The sequence below is a fragment of the Phoca vitulina genome, unplaced genomic scaffold, assembly GCF_004348235.1.
Source record: "Phoca vitulina isolate PV1807 unplaced genomic scaffold, GSC_HSeal_1.0 scaffold48, whole genome shotgun sequence".
Lineage (NCBI taxonomy): Eukaryota > Metazoa > Chordata > Mammalia > Carnivora > Phocidae > Phoca > Phoca vitulina.
The window spans coordinates 8139831-8154064 of NW_022589751.1; the positions used below are offsets into that span (position 1 = coordinate 8139831).

At 51.6% G+C, this 14234-nt stretch overlaps 1 protein-coding gene across 2 annotated transcripts in view; it reads right to left on the reverse strand.

Moving 5' to 3' along the window:
- Positions 1-14234, reverse strand: part of PDLIM1 (PDZ and LIM domain 1) — a 91317-nt gene that overhangs the window by 43131 nt on the left and 33952 nt on the right. Inside the window, exons 5-7 of one of the 2 annotated variants that reach the window (XM_032432411.1) lie at positions 9719-9870; positions 2598-2715; positions 1714-2213 (exon numbers count right to left, since the gene is read on the reverse strand). In XM_032432411.1, the coding sequence (XP_032288302.1) occupies positions 2027-2213; positions 2598-2715; positions 9719-9870 (457 nt within the window). In that variant the 3' untranslated portion in view covers positions 1714-2026. Of the gene's footprint in view, positions 1-1713; positions 2214-2597; positions 2716-9718; positions 9871-14234 lie in introns of those variants that run through there. The other variant, XM_032432410.1, reaches the window with a different exon arrangement.

Here is a 14234-nt window from a genome sequence, read left to right on the forward strand (position 1 = left end):
TTCTTTCCTTGAGAGCAGAGTTCTTGGAGGTGGACGAGGGGGGCAGGTGAAGGAGCCTTCAGCTCATGCCCAAGGGACTGGAGACACCAGACCACACCTGTCACACTTTCTCCTGCCATTCTGAGCTCCCAGCTTAGAACAACAGGGCTGGCAGAGTTGAGAGGTCTCCTGCTCTAGGGGCCCATTACTGGGGGAGAAGCTCTTTGTTGTCTGGTCAAGGAAGGAAACAGAAGGAGGGCAGCCCAGGTTGGTCTGCTCTACATTAAAAATCTATCTCAAATCCAGTGACTTCCCCCCACTCCCACCTCCACCACCCTGTACCAGCCTTTCCATTTCCTACCTGGGCCAGGGCAGTACTCCTACCTGGTCTGTGTCCACTCTTGCCCCCGATGGTGAGTTTTTGACATGGCATAAAAATCAGTTATTTGAATGGGTAAGTCAGTTTAAGGTAGGTCCCTGTGAAAAAAACCCTCCAAATAAATCCCATCTCAGGGAAAAAAAAAAAAATTCAGAAGTTTCTGTCATGGTTGTCACAAATTGGTTTTCCCAGGAAGCAAACTGTGACTGGGGCTAGTGAGAGGAAAGTTTAGGAGGGGTGCCCTTGGGACCATGACCTGGGGTGGGGGGGGAGGTAGGGAGGGAAGCAGAATTGGGCAGGGACAGAAGTTGGCTATGAGCAATACAGCTTTAAGGGAGGCCTCAGCTGACGCCTACAAAGCTGTCCAGGGCTGGGGCAGGGGGCCAGGCCCAGATATGCCCACCTCCACAGGCACTGGACCACCTGGGAAAGGGGCCATGCAGCAGCTCTCTTCAGCTGAGACACTCTCCAAGAGGATTGACGGACAGGGCCCTCCACTGGCAACTCTCCGGGCAGCTCGGGGCCCGAGTCCTTGGGTTCTGAAGGGGTATCTGAGTGACGCAGCAGGTGTCAACATTGCGGGAGTCTCCATGCGACTTCTGAAGGCAGCCCTGCCCAGATCTGGTGGGCCGGCTTTTCCTGTGGGAAGCTTAGAAGAGGAAGGTCACTAGAAGAGGAAGGTCACAACAGCCCCTGCGCCTGAGGTTGGTAACTCGGGCTCATTATCTCCAGTCTCTACCACACGTTCTGGATTCCCCTCACCCTCACCCAGCGCCTCTGCGTATCCGAGCCTTCCCTGATGGTATGACCCAGAGCCACATCCCTGCAGGTCCCATGTCCTTCTCGGGCTGTGGCTGCTGAACGTGTCTATTTGCCGTCAAAATTCCACAAGGGACTACCAAGAGGTGTCTGAGTTTAGCACCTAGGTGATGCCCACCGAGTGCGCTTCCCTTCACAGAGCAGGGGGGCTGTGGTGCAGCCAGCAGCCTGGAGAGGGACTCGTTAGGGAGTATCTGAAGGCCCAACTGGTAAAGCTCTCCGTCTCTTGTTTGGGAAGCATTCATTTCCTCAGATAAGTCCCAGAACAGCCAGATAGAAAAGAAGACCTCATTTCGTTACAACATAACAAGGTTGATCTTACATTAGCATCAGAGAAAGAGAATTTGGAGCTAACTTCAAAGGAAGGTGAGAACATGGCTCATTCAGACGTCAATCTTCTCACACATGGAGGAGAAGGCCTGCAAATCTCAGAGAAGCGGGGAACCCAAAACAAGAGGAGAGGCCTCAGAGATCTCATCTGGCCTGAGACAGGAACAAGGACGCATGGTGAAATGATAAAGGGACACCACACTGCCTTGGAGTCTATACATTTATTGAGTAAAACCGAACTCAATGTCAGACACACACAATTCAGTTTGGTTCAAATGTGGCTGATGTCCATTTGCAGCAGAGATGAACTGAGGTAAAGAGAAGACCCGGGGACGCTGGCAAGGGGACACGGAACAGAAGAGTCCTCTGTTAATTGTAAAAGCGGGCGTCACACAGCCAGTGAGTCAGTTAGCAGAGGCAGGGAGCCGTGGTGCTTAATGAGCAGGGGTGAAACCAAAGTCAGCAAGAACTTTCAGGAGAGGAGAGGGCCAGAGCATGGAGAGGAGGAGACCTGCTGGGTCACTTGGGGAACACAGTGACCACGTCGTAGCCCTCAGGGGGTGTGACCCGCTCCCGGGCGTGCTTTTCACAGTAGATCTGATCCTCCACGAAGAAGTGGCCCTTCTGTTTCAGGCTGGTGCCACAGTCAGTGCACACGTAACACTCAGGGTGACGGTGGCGGTCCCGCAACTTCACGAACACGCCGCTGCAGGAGGGAGGCAGGAAGGGGCTCCGTTAGTGACAAGCACCCGAAGGAGGCACCACAGCCGGGGGTTCCTTCCACGAGGCCCCTCAAAGGGCGGATCAGGGCCCCGGAACAGGCCACACGCATTGCTCGTGAAGCCCTCCCTCTTCAACAGAGAGGCCCTTTCTCTGGTTTGACATCGGTCACGCCCTAAGGGTTCCGTGGCCAAGGAACACCTTCCCACCTGACTCTGGACATAAAGGCCCACTTGGCCTCTCTGCTCCATCTTCCAGGCAGGACTTCTTCCCCGTCACACCCCACAGGGGCAAACTCTGGCACTTTGCACAGCTGCACGGTTGAGCCCGCCTGCGGGGCCTCCGACGCCGGGGCGAGGCAGATACTCACACAATGCCGGTGCTACACTTGTCACACATGGGCAACTTCTGGGCGTTTCCAATCGATGCAGCCACTTTGGTGACCGGAGCCTTGACACTTCTGAAACCTGAGGGCTTGTTGGGATCCCCTATAATGAGGAAAACACTTGGGTTGGCCAGGAAGGCTGGGGTTGCAGAAGTTTCATTTAGCTTTCTCAGAGTTGCTTATACGTAGTGCCAGCAAGTTCCTGGAATCAAACAGACCCGACTCTGCTGTGTGACCCTGGAAAAGTTACTTAACCTCTCTGGTCCCTCAGTTTCCTTTTCTATAAAACAGGAGCTCATTTCCCCCTTCACCATGGTACAAAAAGATAAAAAAAAAAAAATACACACAAAGCCCTCCCACAGTACCTGGCACCAAGTCAGCCCTCGAAACACAAATTACATTTCATTCTGATTAGATGCACGCACATACGGACATGGGAACTTCAAGATGACTTCTCCAGACGGAATAAATAAATAAAGACGTTATCTGATCATCAAAAGATAGTGAATTTAGATGCTGAAAGAAACCCACATCACAAGAAATACAAAACCATTACAGTAGAGCACCTACAGGCAGCCAGATAAAACCCACCTGCTACAGAGCAGAGCAAGCGACCTCCCTGCAGTCGGCCCTGTCTGCACCAGATAAGCTGCTGGCTGAAGAGCCGCGCGGCCCAGCACGTCTTCAGAGCACTCTATCGTGGGAGCTCGTAACAGCGGCCAGCGAGCAAAATGACTATCACTGCGTCTATTCGGCCGGCCAGCGATCTTGCTGTCAGCTGGGACTGCAAATTCCTGCAGCACCAGGACCCTGCGTTACAGACTGCGACATGCCACAGAGCCTCGCGTGGGGCTGAGCATATACTGGAGCCCCCATAAATGCACAGAAACGAACGGTGAAATGCCGTGACAAAGGCTGGGATGGTCCCCACCTCGGCCCAGCATGCTGTGGCCAAGAAGCCAGCGAAGTCTCTACACCAGTGGTTCTGAGCTGGCATGGGTGAGATGGGCCAGGCCCCAGGAGAGACTCCCTAAAATTCACTGACCAGGCTCTTCGCCAGAGCTGCTAACGGAGCATCTCTAGAGGCAGGGGCCCCAGGAGATCCTACTCTATGTCCCCAATTAAAACCCACTTCTTCAGACTAAAAGCAGCTGTTCTCAGATTTCACCGTGCATCAGAACGATGTGGAGGGCTGACTCCAGTGCAGCTCACTGGGCCTCACCACCAGAGTTTCTACTTCAGTAGGCCTGGGGTAGGGCCCGTGAAGTTGCATTTCTAGTAAGTTCTCAGGTGCTGCTCAGGTGACTGGTCCAGGAACCACCCTTTGGGAACCACTGGACAAGAGCAAGAGAATGGTTTCCTGCGTAAGGTGAAGGGCTGAGGAGAGTCGTCCGGTGACCGTAGCCAGGCTGGGCAATCCTGGGGCTGACAAACCAGGGCTCTGGTTCTCTTGTCCTTTTAGAAAATGGGTCCCCCTATGTCGACTGGTGCTTCCGAACCAGAACTTGAGATGAATCCAAATAAGGAGCATTGATTATTGGCTAGGATGGTGGACTGTGTATTTTGTCCACAATTATGTGTCCCCTCCCTACCCTTGCCATGCATCCCAGTAGGTCAGTGATTCTCTACTGGGGGTGATTTTGTCCCCGGGGGAAGAGTTTGGATTGTCACAACTGGAGAGCAGTGCTTCTGGCCTCCACTGGGTAGAGGCTGGGGATGCTGAGAAATGTCCTAAAATGCATAGAACAGCCCCACCACGAGGACTTATCTGGCCCCAAATGTCTACAGCATCAAGCTGGGAAACCCTATTCTTGGTGGAGCATACGCCCCACGCCACAGACTTTGGGTTTGGCCCCATGACTTGCGTTGGCCAATGGAATGGGAGCAGACGTGGGCCTTGTTCTGGCAGAAGCATGAGGTGCACTTGTGTGGTTTGGTCCTGTCCCCACGAGCTTCCGACCTGTGCCTTAGCAGCAAGGCCCCAAGAGTGATGCCTGCCTGTGCTGCGCTCCTGGCATGGGAAGACTCACGGAGCCAGGCCCAGCCCCGCCACACCGGGCCAACCCAGAGCCCGACCAGCAGCCCTCATGGAACACGAAGAAGTGCATTCTGCAGCCCACTGAGGGCTAACGCCAGGGGCCAGCCAGCCTGGGAGATTCTGGTGCCTTATGGAGAACAGCAAGAGGGAATATTTAAAAGCAGCCTGTTTCAATGGCCCTAACATGGGGTGTGGACGGCGTGGCCTCTCAGAGTTCCCCTATCAGTGCAGGGAACCTCCTGCACTAGGGAACTGATGGACACGGATGTCTGTCTGGCGGCACATGAGAGGAGCAGGGGTTAGGAGGCCCCAGGATTTCCACTGTTTCTAGCTATAAGCTCCACGATTAGGCTTGGGGGAAGGCTTGGTGCCACCCGGTTAGCTGCCGTGGTGCTTTGGTCACCCCAAGTCCAAGTCCCTTTTTGCCTTCCCAAACCTTCCTCCCTTCCTTGGCCCCAGTCTCAACTTGGTTCATTATAGACTTTTTTTTCTTTTTTTGCATTAATTGTGATTTTGAAAAACACTGCTATGAAGTATCATTTTTGTCCTGATTGTTGAGTTTTTTGGTGCCCCCTTAAATTCTGTACCCAAGGCAAATGCCTCCCTCCTGTCCCCCTAATCCTGGCTCCCTACAGGAATCTCAGAAGGGCCTGGGTGGCCAGCTTCATGCCTCTAAGCATCCTCAACAGGCTCCCTCCTCATGTGCGGGTTCCTGCTGCTGCAGCCACCCAGGCTGCCTGCCCTGAGAAAGAAGGAAACGCGGCGACTCTGTGGCATCTCTGCGTACCCGGATGGCCTGGAAGGGGAACTGACTGCCCAGGGAACCAGCTGGGTGAGGTTGTACCCGGATGGCTTGGAAGGGAACTGACTGCCCAGGGAACCAGCTGGGTGAGGTTGTACCCGGATGGCCTGGAAGGGGAACTGACTGCCCAGGGAACCAGCTGGGTGAGGCTGTACCCGGATGGCCTGGAAGGGGAACTGACTGCCCAGGGAACCAGCTGGGTGAGGTTGTACCCGGATGGCCTGGAAGGGGAACTGACTGCCCAGGGAACCAGCTGGGTGAGGTTGTACCCGGATGGCCTGGAAGGGAAACTGACTGCCCAGGGAACCAGCTGGGTGAGGTTGTGGTCTCAGGTGATGGGGCTGTTTGTCACAATTCATTTGACCAGCAGAAAATTTATAGGTTGCCTTTGCAAGAGGGCAGGAGAGAAGGAAGGAGGAATAGGAGAGTCCCACTTGGCAGGAGAATCCACATCCCTTCTCCAAATAAAGAGAAGTAACTGGATGAAACTGGGCCTGGGGCGGGGACGGGGCCCACCCAGTTGGCTCAGTCAGGAGAGCATGAGACTCTTGACCTCAACGTCATGAGTTCAAGCCCCAGGTTGAGCGTAGAGATTTAAGAGAGAGAGAGAGAGAAAATGGGCACAGCATGGGAAGAGGCAGCTGTGTGCAGGACTAAGCAGCGCTGTGTTCAGCCCTGCAGCGCCACCTGCTGGCTCCATTTTCTTCTGTTCCTTACAGCCAACACCGCACTCTCAAAGAAATGTCATTTTGTCCCTCTCAATAAGCTTACAGTAAAAATATTAGCTCCCTTTGGGCTCTGGGAAGCTATAAAAATTTCCAAATTTCTCTTTTTCCAGTGAAACTTGCATGTCAAAGCTTTCTGGGAAAAAAGTAAAAATGGGTTCAGTAAGGCACAGCCTTTTTTCTGTCTACTTCACTGCTCAGCAACCTTCCAGAGCTCCACATTACCAAAGAACCAAATTCATGGTCCTTAAGCACCTGGTCATCCTCCATGATCTGAGTCCAGACCATGTGAGGATTCTCTGCAACCCCGGACACCCTGATACTTCCTGAGAAAGTCTCCAGCTTTCTCATCTCAGAGCCCCCAGCGTCCACTGTTTTCTCAGTCCTTGATGCTTCTTTCAAGTCTCCTCTCATTAAAATTCCCCTTAAGTGGCCAGATGGATGATAAACAAGATGTGCTATAGACACACTGTAGAATCTTCAGCCTTAAAAAGAAAGGAAATGCTGACACCTGCTACAATATGGAACCTTGAGAACATTATGCTAAGTGAAACAAACCAGTCACGAAAGACAAATGCTGTATGATTCCATTCACAGGAAGTGCTTGAAGCAGTCACATTCACGGAAACCGAAGGTAGAGCCGTGGTTTCCACAGGCTGGGGGGGGGGGGGCTATGAGGAGCTAGTGCTGAATGGGTACAGAGCTGCAGTTCTGCAAGACGGAGTTCTGTGGATGGGCGGTGCTCATGGTTGCACAATGGTACGGATGTAGCTAATGCCACCAAACTGCACACTTAAATATGGTTAAGACAGTGTATCTTACGTTAGCTGTAGTTCACCACAATTTAAAAATAAAGATAAAAAGCCTCCTTGTTCCCAAATCTGGAATTTGACCCAGAATAAGATGAAGTTTGAGAAACCTAGGACCCTTTCTCCTAGTCCAGAGGCTCAATTTTACCCAAAAGGAGAAGACCCACATTGAATCTTTTGGAGGTTTATCACCAAACCCTGCTGCAGCCAAGCCTCCCATGTGGGGCCTCACTGACAGTGGGCCTGGCACTTTATGTGCATCGTTTCCCTTAATGCTCTAAACCATCTGTGAAGGGCGCCTGGGTGGCTCAGTCGGTTAAGCGTCTGCCTTTGACTCAGGTCATGATCCCAGGGTCCTGGGATTGAACCCCACATCAGGATCCCTGCTCAGTGGGGAGTCTGCTTCTCCCTCTCCCTCTGCCCCTCCTCCCTGCTCGTTCTCTCTCTCTCTCTCTCAAATAAATAAAATCTTTTTTAAAAAAAGTAGCCATTATTAGCCTCCCTGGACATGTGCAGAAACTAGGGCTTAGAGAGATGGGCAACCCACTTGCGCTCTCCAGGTGGGTCACAGGCAGATCCTGGATGTCAGTGCTGTGAGGACAGTGCTGCTTTATGAACCCGAGGCCTTCTCGAATGACAATAGCCCTCACTGAGTGCTTTACTATGTACCAGACACTGTCCTGAACTTTGACCATTACATCTCAAATAAAAACAGGCATTTGAGCTCCTTGCCCCCAAGAGCCTTCTGCATGTGGTAGATGTATGGACCGGAACTCACGCTGTTTCATTGTGTAAAAATTTACTGCAACTACATATTAAGAGAGATGGAAGAGACTATAAGATCCATTATCTCCCTTCTTTTTAGCAAAATTTTTATTTTCTTTGGAGCAAGAAGATATCCATCCCAGGGAGGACAGAACTATAATTCTCAGACTCTCCTGCAACTGGATGTGGCTATGTGACTAAATTCTGGTCAAATTAAATGGAATGCTAGGGTGGGACTCCTGGGAAAGAAAAAGCTGGCTGGTCTGAAAGGAGTCCCCATTCAGCCCTTCTTCCCTCCTGGTGCCTGGATGTGGTCATGATGGCTGGAGCACCAGCTGCCAACTAGAGCCATGAGGTAACCTTGAGAATGGAAGCCACAGGCTTGGTAGATGGAGCACAAGATGGAAGTTCAGATCTTGATGAGCATGGAACTGCCACCTCAGCGCAGCTCGGTGAGCCCGGGCTTTAGGTCCTTCTCTGTGACACGAGGGTATTTGACTAGATGAGTTCTGCAGTGTCTATGTCCTAGTTTGGGCTGGAATGGACTGACTTTTCCTCTCTTAATTGAAGGGTTTTGCACCCGCTTACTCAGAGTAGAATAAGTTGTGGTTTCTCACATGTTTTGATAAAACGGGCATCCTCTAGGGTTGATCCCCAAGTCACTTGTCAGTTGGCCCTAATACTGGAACTTCATACAGAATGTGACTCATTCCTTCCAAAGTGTGCAGGTACAACAAGCAAAGGGGGAACTGCTGGTAGAACAATGTCCTTTTAGCATAAGAGAACTTTCCCCGTAACTTCCTTTGCTTGTAAACTGTCAATTTCTCTAAGAAGCCTGGGTCTGGGTCTGTCAGTAGGAACTCTCAGCTCAGGAAAAACTCCCAGGAAGCCAAACCTGGAGCTGGGGGCCTGGGGACGGGAGGTTACTCTTGCAGAGGGCGCTCAGCTGTGGCCCTCACTGGTGACCCTGAGCAAGCAAGTGGCTCCCTCCCTCGGAGCGGGTGAAGCAGGTTTCACTGTCTGCCTCACCAGCTCTCTCTTCACAGGAGGTCACTTCAAGAAAGGAAGAGAGAACAAGGAGGGCACTTCGGGAAAGGAAGAGAAAACAAGGAGGGCACTTCGTGAAAGGAAGAAAGAACAAGGAGGGCACTTCGGGAAAGGAAGGGAGAACAAGGGAAAGCAGGCCTCCGGTGAAACACCTGCGCCTCGGGGAAGGCCACAGAGCCGAGTGTGGGGGGCTGTCCGCAAGGCAGAGCCACACGGGTGGTCCCTGGTGGCCTCAGGCATCAGGCTCACACCCTGGACGAGCTGAGGCTGACCTCGTGCCTCTTGATAAGGTTTGCAAACAAAATCACAGGCATGAAGCACCTCCCATATGCTGGTCACGGTGGGGGGTGTTTGTGCCGTGCAGGACACTGGACCCTCACACCAAGCTTCGAGGACAGGATTTTGGCCCCTGACTGACCGAGGAGAAAACAGGCCCGGAAAGGTCACCGGGGAGGATGTGGCCAAACTGGGGGGTTCTCTGGCTCTCAGGAGTCCATGTACCCGAGGGCAAGAACAAAAGCACCGCCCTGTACCCAGCTTCTCTGTGTTGCTGATTCCTTTTCCTTCTGCTTGTCACAGCCCATGGCCTTGACCCAATCACACACGTCAGCCACCACAGAGCATGGGATGTGGGCTTAAACCAAACAAATGGCCAAGGGACAGACGAACAGAATCCCACAAGAGTCAAGCTCACCCTGACGTCAGCCTCCTAAAGCTCATGTGACAGCAAACAGCTGGGCAGGTGTGGCTGGGAGCTCGTTCTCTCTCTCTCTGAGCTTTTAGCGGTTTCAAAGCTGCTTTCTAATGTGTTTCTTCCACTCGCTCAGGGCTGTACTCACCTTTGTTTTAGCCACGACTGACCCTGACCCAGGCCTTGCCCAAGAGCCTCTGACCCCATGCATGCATGCAGGGTGGATTACCTTTCTCCTCAGACTCTAGGATTTCCTGCAAAACCAGGAATGAAGTGGATTGCTTGGGGGGCTCATTTAACTCCTGTTTCTCTTGAAGCATCTTGTAAACTTCAGATTCTTTGTCGATGACGAGTCCGCTTGGAGGCTGAGAATGGTCTAAGCTGTAAAGAATGTTTGGAAATTCATTAGGACATGCCAGAAGTTAGAAAAACAAAAATTCGCCAGGCACCCCCTTCCAAGTGATGACAGCCCTGAATCAAAGGGTGGCTAGAAAGGACCGCACTGGACAGAGCCCGCTCGGAATCAGCCGCAGACCTCCTGCCAGTGCGACGAGGTGCCCACTGCTGGAGCTGGTTGCTGCTTCAATGCAGTCAGAGGCTATTTTCCCGAAGAGTTTCAGTAATGAGATTACTTTCTGGCCTAATCCTGTGGAAAGGGAATGCTGCGCTTCTTTCTTAATTACATAAACAACATTATGTCAAAAGAGAATTCAGAAGAGGAGAAATGTCAACCCCAACCTGACCACTGCAAGCTCGGCTGGGCCCCCTCGGCTGGGTCCCCTCGGCTGGGCCCCGCAGTATGGGCCGCATGCACGCTTCCCATGGAGCAGGAAGCGGTGTTCTTTCTTCCTGACGACAGGACGTCTTTCAAAGTGCTGTCAGCGAGTGACGGTCTCCATAAGCTCTCGCAGCACTCGGGGCCAAGGGCTCCGAGACGGCAGTCTCTGCCTTGCCCAGCTCACAGGGCTGGCGGTGAGGGTGGAAACCACCGAGTGCCCTGTGCTCGGTTCCCCAGGACAGGACAGGCCGAGCTGGGGCTGCGTTCCCCCCCTGCCAGGGCCCGTTTTCCAGGAGCCTCGGCTGCCTGGTCTGGGAAGGGGTAAAACAGAAGGAGACTCCGGTCAGCTCTGTTTGCAAAGTCTGTCCCGAGCCCCCTTCTCAGCATCCCCACCCCCACTGTGTGTCCAGGCCGCCACCGCTGACCTGCACAACGGACCACCTTTGTCGCTTGTCCCTGCACTGCCATTCTCAGACCTGGGACAGTCTTATTTCCAAATGGAGGCCACAGTGACCTACTAAACACAAGAATCACACTGTGTCGTGATGGGGCTCCAGGTGTTCTCCTCTGACTTAGAACCAAATATTCACAGTTTTAGTAACAAAATACTAGTTTAATCAATTTCATCTCCTTTGGAGTAAATATTCATGACAAAACGTAGAAAGGCCCTGAAGAATGCGGCCCTGCTTCCCTCTGCAAACACACGGCCTGCCAGCCAGCCCCTGCTTGCTTGGCTCTCCTCACACCCGCCTCCGTGCTGTTCCAGAACGCGGCAGCCTCAGAACCGCTGCACTTAACCGCTCCCGGCGCCCGGGGGGGCTCTGCCCAGATCGCCCCATGGGGGCCGCGCTCCCCTCCCATCCTCGTCTCCGTCTCCGCTCAGATGTCCCTCCTCAGAGAGCCCCCCACCCTGACCCCCGTTGTGTCTCACCCTCGTGCCACGGACTCTAGGTCCATCTGTCTGTTTCCTCACTGCCCCTCTCCCCCTAGACAGTGAGCCCCAGGAGGACAGGGGCGCAGTGTGTCTTGTTCACCAGCACATTCCCAACCCTGCATCAGTGCCTGGCACAGGGCCCGGGCTCAGCAGGTATGAGGGGGTGAAGGGAAACTGCCAAACAGATCAGCGTGCAACACCCTCTCCCTGCTCCTATGAGGTTACAGGGGACCCTCCCAGGGGTGTGCTGGCGAAACGGCAGCCCAGCCTCCTGCGCCCAGATCCCCCCAGCTTCTGAGCCTCGGCTGCTTTTTCAGAAGCTGCCACCCTCTAGGGAAGAGGGACAGTACGCCCGATGGGGCCACAGAGCAAACGTCACATGGCGGTGCAAGGTACCAATGCAGACGGATAGGTCTGTGCACAAGCGCGGCGTCATCCGTGGGGAACAGAGCTCTGTCTACGCAGCCCGCCAGGCCGCCTCCCAGGCCCAAGGAGGCAGGCAGTGGCCCCCAGCGAGTCGAACCACTCTGTCTGTAGGGCCGAAGCCACTTTTACAAGTGCAAGTCAAGTATGCCAATGACATTTACTCACTCACTGCCCACCCACCCACCCATGTGTCATTCATTCCCATTCCCTTTTAAAAAGAAAACAGGTATATGGGTGATTATAGGGGTAATTCTCCCCAGGTTACCTCTCCCTGTACTTCTCTTTCTTTTTATATATTTTTTAAAGCTTTTATTTATCCATTTGGAGAGAGAGAGAGAGTGCACGCACATGTAAGCAGGGAAAGGGGCAGAGGGAGAGGGAGAGAGAATCCCAAGCAGCCTCCACACCCAGCACAGGGGCCCTACGTGGGGCTTTGATCTCACAACTGAGATCACAACTAAGCCGAAATCAAGAGTTGGACACTCAACCCACTGAGCCACCCAGGGGCCCCTCTTTCTTTCTCTTTCACGGTCAGCCTCCCGGGCACTTGGGTTCTCAGGTCCCCGGCTGGAAGCAGAGTCAGCTGCGTCGATGAAAGCTCAGAGAATGAAAGTGCTTTGCTGCTGCTGGGGAAGGTCAAAATGGAAGTAGAAAGACTCATCAGCGGGTCACTTGTGCTGGCTGCAGTGGGGGGGAGGGGAAGCCAGCCACCAGCCCTGTCCATGGCCGCTGGCTGGTCCCTGCCTTTGTCTCTCTCCTTCCCACCTACTGGGGCCTGTGAGCAGGTGATGGGCCCACCTTGAGGAGTGGTCTTCGCAAACGGCCACTGTCTTCCTCTTGGCCCACCTGTTCATCCCTGTTGACTTGTATGCCTGACTTTCTCTGTGGGTCTTGAGTTCTGAGCTTGCCTTATATAAACATATTACATTATTTTTGATAAATATTTTTTCCTATTACACTTAGAACTATTTTAAAATCAAGATCAGGGGCGCCTGGGTGGCTCAGTTGGTTAAGCGACTGCCTTCGGCTCAGGTCATGATCCTGGAGTCCTGGGATCGAGTCCCGCATCGGGCTACCTGCTCAGCGGGGAGTCTGCTTCTGCTTCTGACCCTCTCTCCTCTCGTGTTCTCTCTCTCATTCTAAGTAAATAAAATCTTTAAAAATAAATAAATAAATAAATAAATAAAATCAAGATCAGACCATGGAATGTTCTTGGGAGAATTCTTCTCCTTCTTTGGTGTATGTGGTTATGTCTGGAAGCCACCAAGGGAACACTAAAAATGACAAAGCTCAAACCACAAAGTCATCACATATTCTTCCAACACATAGTCTTGTAAAGTATTTCTGTGATTTAAGAAAAAGGAAAACAATTTACTATTTATTCTCAAATAATGATTATATTGTTCTACCACTTGACAATTTATAAAACACATTCAATATCCATTCCTTATTTCAAGGATTGATACATCTAATTCAAAAACAGTATCATCAATAAAACAGAGAATAAAACAGATAAACCAAAAACTCTTAACTATAGAGAGAACAAACTGATGGTTACCAGAAGGGCGGTGGGTGGGTGGCGCGAGAGGATGGGGAAAACAGGTGATGGGAATTAAGAGGACACTTAACTATACAGGAATTAAAAAAATATATATATCTTCTTTAAAAAAAACAAAACAAAAATAATATCCTGAATATGTAACAAAAGTAATTCTAGGACAAAAACATGCATAAGAAATGGAGCAAAAAAAAAAAAAAGCATTCTCATTTTTATTAACAACAATGGAAGAAAGAATTCTATAAGTGATTAAGGTTTCAAAAATATAATGGACATGACTGAGTCACCAGGGAAAAAAGTAGGAGGGGGCATTGAAAGTTAGCATGTTCTTCTGAACCCAGTCTTTACCATTTAATAACAAAATACAAGCTTTTAATCAAACTCAACTCCTTCATAAAAACAAACAAAAAACTCAACTCCTTTGGGCTAACTAGACTTTACACTCTTTGTTTCCTAGTTCTTGTTTCTCCCCGAGTCACACTTGGTGCGGAATGTTTAATGTTTTGTTAACTTGTTACTTACATGTTTTATATTTTCTCCCACTCTTTTAGTCCCGGACCCCCGGGCCTGTCCCCCCATGAGAGCCAGGTGTTCAAGGATGCCAGTGGTCCTTGGAATGAGAAGAAATTTCCAGTCAGCTCGTCTGGCAGAGGAGGATTCTGGAGGCTGAGCCTGCTGACCCTGTGTGACTCCCAGGCCTGTCCCAGCCAAAGGAGCAGCTAGGGGGAAGGTCAGGTCACAAAGGACCAGAGAACAACAGACCCCTGACTCTGGGACATGGATCCACACAGCAGCCCTGGGATGAAAGTCCATTCCATCAAAATAATGAGGTGGCCAGAGTGGGGACATAAGGGGCTCTTTAATTTTTTTAAAAACTTGAGCCAGAACCTGTGCAGCAACTTGATAATCCGTATATAAATCCCAACTAAAACAAGCAGGCCGTAATCAGAAAATTCCCACTGCTGATACAACCTTAATGGCACGTCTTCTCACATAGTGAATCAACTTTGGTTCCTCCCTAAAACAGCCTGTGTGTGTGTGACAAAGTC